Source organism: Alexandromys fortis, unplaced genomic scaffold (genome assembly GCF_014885135.2).
Source record: "Alexandromys fortis isolate MF-2015 unplaced genomic scaffold, M_Fortis_MF-2015_v1.1 scaffold_26, whole genome shotgun sequence".
Taxonomy (NCBI): Eukaryota; Metazoa; Chordata; class Mammalia; order Rodentia; family Cricetidae; genus Alexandromys; species Alexandromys fortis.
In genome coordinates, this window is record NW_026067894.1 from 5,208,196 (window position 1) to 5,215,917 (window position 7,722).

Consider the following 7,722-nt stretch of genomic DNA (forward strand, 5'->3'; position numbering starts at 1 on the left):
ATGGGAGAGTGAGTAGGCAGTGACCCAGCAGGGGGAACTAAGGGGTCACACACATCCAGATCTATAGCTGGGTCCGCCTGGTGCCTCCCAAAAGCCTGGCAAGAGTTTTCATCTGCAAACCAGGGTTTAGTGAAGGAGAACCAAGGAAGTGGGTACGTGGCCAATCCAAGTCCATCCACGCTTCTGGGTGACAGAAGGAAAACGGGCTTCCTGCTTCTGCATCGGCTGATCTGGCCCCAGAGTCTCTTAGTCCAGCCTTGATACCCATTGTCCATCCCCACATCCTTTCCCTATCCCTCAGCACGAAAGGGCCTGGGGAACTTAAGGCATCTGGCCCACCACCCCCTCAACACATACGTTTTTCCTAACTGTGTCCATCTCTCCCAAAGGGACATTCTCCGGGTTGGGGTCACCCTAGCTGGCCACCAGAAAAAAATCCTGAACAGTATCCAGGTGATGCGGGCCCAGATGAACCAGATCCAGTCTGTGGAGGTTTGACGTTCGCCTGCCTCGGCTCGCCTCTTCCTCCATGCCGCCCCCTAAGCCCCCTACGTCGGTCCCTCTGCTGCCCTGTCCACTGCAGGGTCAGCCACCTGCCAGGAGGCCACAAGGCAACAGGAAGCACCAAGAGCACTCCAGCCAACAAGACGTCACCAAGAACCCATGCAAGTCAATGGAAGGAAAAGGGAAAGGGGGGAACACGCACCTAGATCTGGGAGGGGGCGGGACAGGCAAGGACCGTTTGTTCCAAGAGGATTCTCATAAGAAGAGTGATGATGGTTCTTAGGGGAGAAAAGAAAAGGGCTTGGGGGAGCCACACGGTCTGTCCCATTGGAAGCCAAGAGCATTTTCTCTCCAGCTCCTTCTGGGAAGGTTGAGCTGGCCGGAGCCAGGAAACATTTCCAGGATGATTAACATGAAGGGAAGAGATGGGCCACCCTCCTTGCCTGGCCTTAGCTGTGTCTTGGAGCGTCACTAACGGCCCAGCCCTAGGCACAAGGGGCAGAGAGACAGGCAGCCAGCCCACATAGGCTCCAAGGAAGTCCATTCCAGCTGCCGCCAGCAGACAGGAGACTAGTTTTGTCCTGAGAGACGATTTCAAAAACTCCGAGAGACTTTCAGCTAATGGTTCAGGAGGCGGAAGAGGAGCTTCTGGCCTCCCAGGTCACGCCAAACAGGCCAGATCTGCCTGAGGCCCAGCCACCCAGGTCTGCAGCCCCAGGTGGCCCTGCCCTGCCCGGGTGCCTGCTCCCGCTCGGCCTCACCCTGAGGACAATGCTGCGGGTGACTGTCATCAGCCACGACTGCCACTGAGAAGCATTGATCTTGCATCTGGGTTTGTTTACAGCAATTCACGGACTGGGGGTATTTTGATTGGGGTGGCTTTGGTCTGGGGAGGGTTTGTTTGTTGGGTTTTTTTTTTTAAATGACAATGAAGAGACACTTTGACATTTCCTACCTTTTGAGGACTTGATCCTTCTCCAGGAAGAAGGTGCTTACTGCTTACTGACTTAGGCAATACACCAAGGGCGAGATTTTATATGCACATTTCTGGATTTTTATATGCTTTTCATTGACACCCCTCCCTCCTCCCACCTGCTGCCAGGCCTCACCAAAGCCAACTGTCACAGGGCCACCTGGGTCATTCAGAGACCTCAGTGGGGCTGGGGGAGCGGAAGGAGTTGCACCGAGCATCCCACCTTGGAAAGCAGACTGAGACAGATGGGGGCTCCTAGGCTGGAAGTCTTCCCTGCCTCCCTGCACACTTTCACGCTCTTTGCCCTCTTCTAGCTGGTACTTTGCAGGCACAGAGGCCCCTTCAGGTTCTTGGGTGCTCTCCGATGGCCAAAACCCAATTTCACCTCTGGGAGCCTGGAGCAGGCTACCCAGGACATCAGGACCCTGATCATTCACTGTGACACCCCAGCCCTCCAAGGGTACCCCTCAGAGACCATGTGACTCTCTTTCTATCTCTCACTTCTTCCTTCCCTGAGGCCTTTGCCCAGGTCTTAAAGTCTTGGCCAGAGGAACATCGTCAGCCAAGGGATCTGGCCACAGACTCCCCTGTGGGCCAGCGCAGGAACCCGAGCAGAACAATCCGTTAGTGAATTGAATGGAAATAAATGCTTTAGTTATAAAATGACCCCTGTACTCTGTAAGTTCCGAGAAAAAGACCCTGTCACTTTGGGGACCTGCCAAATGACTTTGAATGCTCTTGCAAAGGAGGGACTCTTCCCAACCCCCATGCTGGCCCCTCCCTCCTCCAGGATCCTAAAGGCCCAGACTGAGGAAATTCATGGAGGGGCCGGGTGGGGGGGAGTTCATGTAGCTTTCCTAGCTCAGGGTCTTCAGAAGCACAGGCAGGCAATGGATTAGCTCAGCTCTGCAGAGTGAGCCACACGGAAGACACATTAGAAGCAGGGGTGTACATGAGACTCAGAATGCCCCTGCCAGAGGACAGGGACTATGGGTATTGGGTGAGCTGTGGTCAGGTGGTTGTGATGTGGGGCCTGTGGACCCCCACTCAGCCAGTGCTGTCCCATGCTGAGGGCCCAGACTTACTGTAAGTGGTTTTTGTGTGTGCGCGCAGTAGGAGGTGGCAGGAAGTGTGTGTTCTGCAGATAAGTCTGTCAAAGAGGAGGGGGGTATCCCAGGGACACCGCATATCAGGACCTTACCCTTTGTCTGCTGGGCATCTTTGAGGAACCTGTCCAGTGGGGAAGACTGGGGCCATGGGCCACCAGCAAAAGGCCCCACGGTCAGCAAAGCCATTGTAACCCAGCCTGTCATCTGTTAGTCACCTGTCCATAGAGCAGAGGGAAGGAAGGGATTAGAGAAGAAAGTTGTCCCTGGGGTGAGGACAGCGGGGCTGGCCACAGGGCAAGTCTTGGCAAGTTTCCCACCAAGCGGCCAACGGTGGCCCATTGGCCATCCCTTTATGCCCCCAAAGATGCCCAGCACGGATGGCAGCTGTCCCAGCACACAAGGTCACCTTCTGGTGGGAGCTGCCCTGATGCTTTGTAGATTAACTGTCTCCCCACCCCAGAGCCCCACGAGGCCTGGCAGTCAGTGTTTCCGTCAGATGGCTTCCTGTCATGAGCCACTAGGCTGGTGTCTTCTAGCCAGCTTGCCTGCTTGCCCGCCCCCCTAAAGCCCAGTGTGTTCGTGTAGAGCCCTGGGACTCTACAGATTTCCTTTCAGAATACGGGTGCTATCCAGACCCTCCGTCTCCTCTTCAGGGTATCAGACGGACATCACTGTGGCTATCCTGGGTGTAGGTACTGTTCACTTCTCGATCATGGGACAGTGTCCTCCCCAACTTCTCCATGACTGCTCAGCAGGGAGTGGCAGACCCTGCTGCCAAGCGCCTTCCACTAAGGCTGCCCACTCACATGGGCACACAGCTTGGAGCTATCTGCTGCCTAGCTACTAATCCCTTCCTGGCTCCGCCTCCTCAAGCACCAGCTCCCACCTGCCCAGCATCAGGAGATGCTTCCGGCTGCTGGGCGCAGGCTTGTTTCTTGAGGAAAGAAAGCTGTCTTGTGAACCTAAGCCAGGGCACCATGGAAATGGGGCCAGCTGCTCTGGGACAGTATGCCTGGCAGAGTCACACAGGGCCAGACTAAGTAGGAGGAAGCTGTGCCACCCACCCCAGAAGCCCTGGTTGATGGTGATCAAAAGGCCTGTTGCTGAGATGGTACTGAAAGTGTCTGGCTGGTAAGTTGGTAGAATGCTTGTCTGACGCACAAAGCCCCAAGTTCCATCCCCAGCACTGCATAAACCAGAGACAGTAACATGTGATTGTCAACTCAGTCCTGAGGAGGTGGAGGCAGAAGGATCAGACCTTCATCCTTAGCTACTTCGTGAGTTTGAAGCCAGCCTGGGCCACGCTAAACCCTGTCTCTGGGAGGGAAAAAAGTTACTGAGAAGTCATGGGCAAGACAGATCAATAGTGACATTCTTAGTGCTGAACCCACCGCCTCTGAGCAGATCTGGCGCTTAGGCGATCTACTTACCAACTGGGCTTCATGCCCACCCTTTCCAGCATCCAGAGCACCACTCATTCTGACTGCCTGAGAGTTCTATGCTGCCCCCTTGTGGGCACTCGCTAACCTTGCACCCCTCACAGATCAAAGGCTCTTCTCTTCCCCAGAAATCTGGAAGCTCCCACCTCTGCAGAAGCACAGAAAAGACTCCCACCCCAGACCACCACCCACTCCTGGTTCTCCAGAGCCCTGTGATTCTTCCAGGGATGGTCCCCAGAAGAACCACCCAGCCAGGGAGGGGTACAAACACAAAAGGTAGGATATAACCTACCTATTCCAATCGTTAACTAGGGCTGTGGGCCCCGGGAGGATGCTGTCCCTCACTGGGCCACAGCTTCCCATCTATAGAGCAAGAACATCAGGCTGGGTGAGCCAGGCCTGGAAAGCCCTCTGTTCACCTCAGTCCTGCAAAGAGGACCTCAGAGTCACAGCTCCTGAAAGGGACAGCCTCAGTTTACCCTCTCCAGTGCCCACTAGAGCATGATCACTTTGGTGCGGCAAGCGAAGGGATGATCTGGCTTTGGCTCATAAGAGAAGGCTAGATGAGATGGGCTGTCAGGATGGGGAGGCCGTCTTGAAGGTGACAGGATGCGAGAAAGGTCACTCCAAGATGTAGCCACCCCAGCAGTTCAGCGCAAAGGTGTCTTGAGGTGTTGGGAGGCCTGGGTTGGTGTAAAAGCAGGGAAGACACATAGGGCATGGTGTTCCGGTCCAGCCACAGAGACTCTTGAATAGAGAGCCGCAGGACAGACATTAGATTCTAGAAGAAGAGTCAGTTCAGCCATCAAACCAAAACTCCCCAGCCACCCCTGCCCTGGAAGAAAGAGCCGCCAAAAACAGCTCTTGTGACTCCAAGGGATTCCAGACCCTGCTCTTTACTTTCCACCACCAACACGGATAAACCAGCCTCACTTCAGCTGCTCGGGACAGTATGGGTGGGGTTGGATAGTCTCTGGTTCATTTTTTTTCTTTTTGAAAGAGTATCATATAGCACAGGCTGGCCTCAGACTCACTGTGAAGGCGAGGATGACCATTATTAAACTTCCGATCCTCCTGCCTCCACCTCCCGAGTGCTGGGATTGCAGGCGAGCAGCACCGTGCCTGGTCTTTGCAATGCTGGGGATAGAAGCCGGGTCTTCGTGCAGAGAGCAAGTGCTCTACCCACTGAGCCACACTGTCAGCCCATCTGCTTCTGATTGTAGCGGTGTACGTCCACACATGGGCATGCTTCACCAACCAGCCTTGACTCAGATTCCCAGCCAGTGACTGCTACCACAAAACAGACTGGAGAATGATCTTGGCCCCAGTCTGGTGTTTTTTGCCAGGAAATCAGGGTTGGGGTGTTGGTCATAGAAAAGGACTTTGGCCAAAATGGGTTCAGAGTGTCGTCCCCCGACCCCCACCTCTCAAGCTCGTCTCAGGAGGTTGAAGCCTCAAGGACCAATAGCTGAACACATTACCCTATGCCAAGTGCCAAAATATTACTGCCCCCTCTTTGCTAGTGAGGAATGTGGCCCTCAGGGGGGGGGACTCCCCAGTGACCCCAGCCCGGCCTTTCACCTACAGCCTCCTTCTGCCTCCTAGCTAGAGTTTTGCAAGTGCTTGTATCACCCCCCACTCCTGAGTGCCAAACTTGAGGATTCCAGGGCTCCTCTCCCCTTTTCACAGGCCCCCCTGACTCAGAATTCTCCATCTGAACAGGGGGAGATTCCTCCCACCCCTGAGCTCTTCCCTTCCCTTCCCCCACCCCCACCCCACAGCTCTATTAACCAACTGCGCCAAGTGTACAGAGCAGGACTTAGGGCGAAGCTTCACATCAGATAAGATGCCTGAGCCCAGACACAAACTAAGACCCTGGCAGTGGAGGAGGCAGCACAGACCCTCAGGAATGTACTCAGACTGGGCTAGGATTTCAGAAATTTAAAAAAAAAAAAAAAAAAAAAAAACCCACAGCCCCAGAGTCCAGTTGAGTCAAGTTCACAGCGGGATGACCGCCTCAGGAAAGCTGATCCTGGAAGACATGGGAACCTGATACTTCAGAGGGGCCCTGTGTCTCAGCCAGGACCACCCTGTGGAGACCCAACCCTCCAATGCAATGCCACGGCACAGTTCTGCTTGCTACATACCTGGCCTGGTGCGCCAGAGTAAGGCTGATCAGGGCCTCTAGGTAACTCTGACCTTCAAATCCCCAGAGCCCACCATCTCTGCCACCCAAAAAGACAGGAAGCAGGTGCACAAAGGCACCTGGGGCTCCTCGAGGCCTGGCACCCGCTGCTGGAGAAAAAGGCTTCAGTAGGAGGAAGGAGAGCAAGGAGGACTGGCTGCCGGAAAATATCTCATAACCCAGGCCGCACATACTCTGGGCCCTGCTGAGCCAGGAATTCTAGCATTCCAAGCACCAAAAGACCCCGAGATTCTATGATCCGCCAAACTCAGTCTCCTAAGATGCCAGCGGAAGAGAGTGGTGTTCACGCAACACCACACTAGGTGACTCTGTGCTAATTCTTGACATCTCAAGACCGATGGTTCTCTGCTCCCCAAACATGGGGACCCTAGCAGGGGAAAAAAAAGCACAAAGAGAGAGAGGGAGAGAGAGAAGAGATGGGGACAGAGGAACCCAAACACTAGAACAGCCTCATCCTGGAATCTGGATGGAGATGAACGCTAGGGACAACAGAACCTCCATTGGAGTGTGGGGCGGCACCGTCTCTAGGGAGACTCAGAAGAGCCCTCACAGAGCCTGACTCAACTGCTCCAGCTTCCTCTTCAAAACCCTCACAGAGGGGGCAGTACCCACTTGCTGGGGGGCTCTGCCTGGAAAGGGTCAGCTGAGGTAAGAGCTCCCCATACCAGGGAGGAAGCAGGAGGGTGGGTGGAGAGGCACCTGACTGCATTTCCTTTACTGGTCTCCGTACAAACCTCCAGCCGGGCTCCTTCCCTAGGACGCCTGTAGTTTTTGTGCCTGTCAGCATCTACTCCCTCCAAGGAGCTCTCTTGTCCTTTCCAGCCACCGCCCCCCACAATGAGACCAGGTCCAAGGAGGGCTGTGAGTGGCCCAGAGCTCTGTGATCGTCCGTCCGTCCTCCTTTCTATGGACAGGGGACTCTGATGCCTCAGCAACTGACCCCCGGTGGACCTGGCAGGGACCCTCACTCACAAGCAGTCTCCGGACTCTGGGGAAGAACAATGACTGCTTGGATTTCATCACAGCTGCTATTTCTTCAGTGCCAACCATGTACAGGGGCTCTGTGCATCACCGCCAGACACAGCCCTGCAACTCCGTGAGACAGGTGCAATAAAAACAGCCACACCACGGGCTGGGAAGCTCAGAAAGGCAACATGCTGGCTCCCCCAGGTCACACAGCCAGCAAGAGGCCTTGGACCCCAGTACCACCCACTTTCCTCACTATTCTCTGCTATCACTGGCCCTCACTCGGCCCTCACCATGGTCAGCTCCTTTGGCAGATCCCAGGTCCCTGGGGGTCATTGCACTCTTTGCATGGGCCCCGCCCCCCCCCCAGCTGCTATCAGAGCCAGAGAGGGCCATCTAGACCCTCTCCCCCACCTCCACCAGCCTGAGCTATACAGGCCACCGTTCTCAACCAGGGACTGGGTGTCTGGCAGATTTCACAGGACTGCCCTTTCCTCTGGTCAGTGTTGTGGGGTGGGGCTAGAA

At 55.2% G+C, this 7,722-nt stretch overlaps 1 protein-coding gene across 4 annotated transcripts in view; it reads left to right on the top strand.

Moving 5' to 3' along the window:
* Positions 1-2,505, top strand: part of Ephb2 (EPH receptor B2) — a 184,793-nt gene extending 182,288 nt beyond the window's left edge. For all 4 annotated transcript variants that reach the window (XM_050155797.1, XM_050155803.1, XM_050155809.1 and 1 more), the window contains exon 16: positions 390-2,505. In XM_050155797.1, the coding sequence (XP_050011754.1) occupies positions 390-498 (109 nt within the window). In that variant the 3' untranslated portion in view covers positions 499-2,505. The remainder of the gene's footprint in view (positions 1-389) is intronic.
* Positions 2,506-7,722: the final 5,217 nt, after the last annotated feature.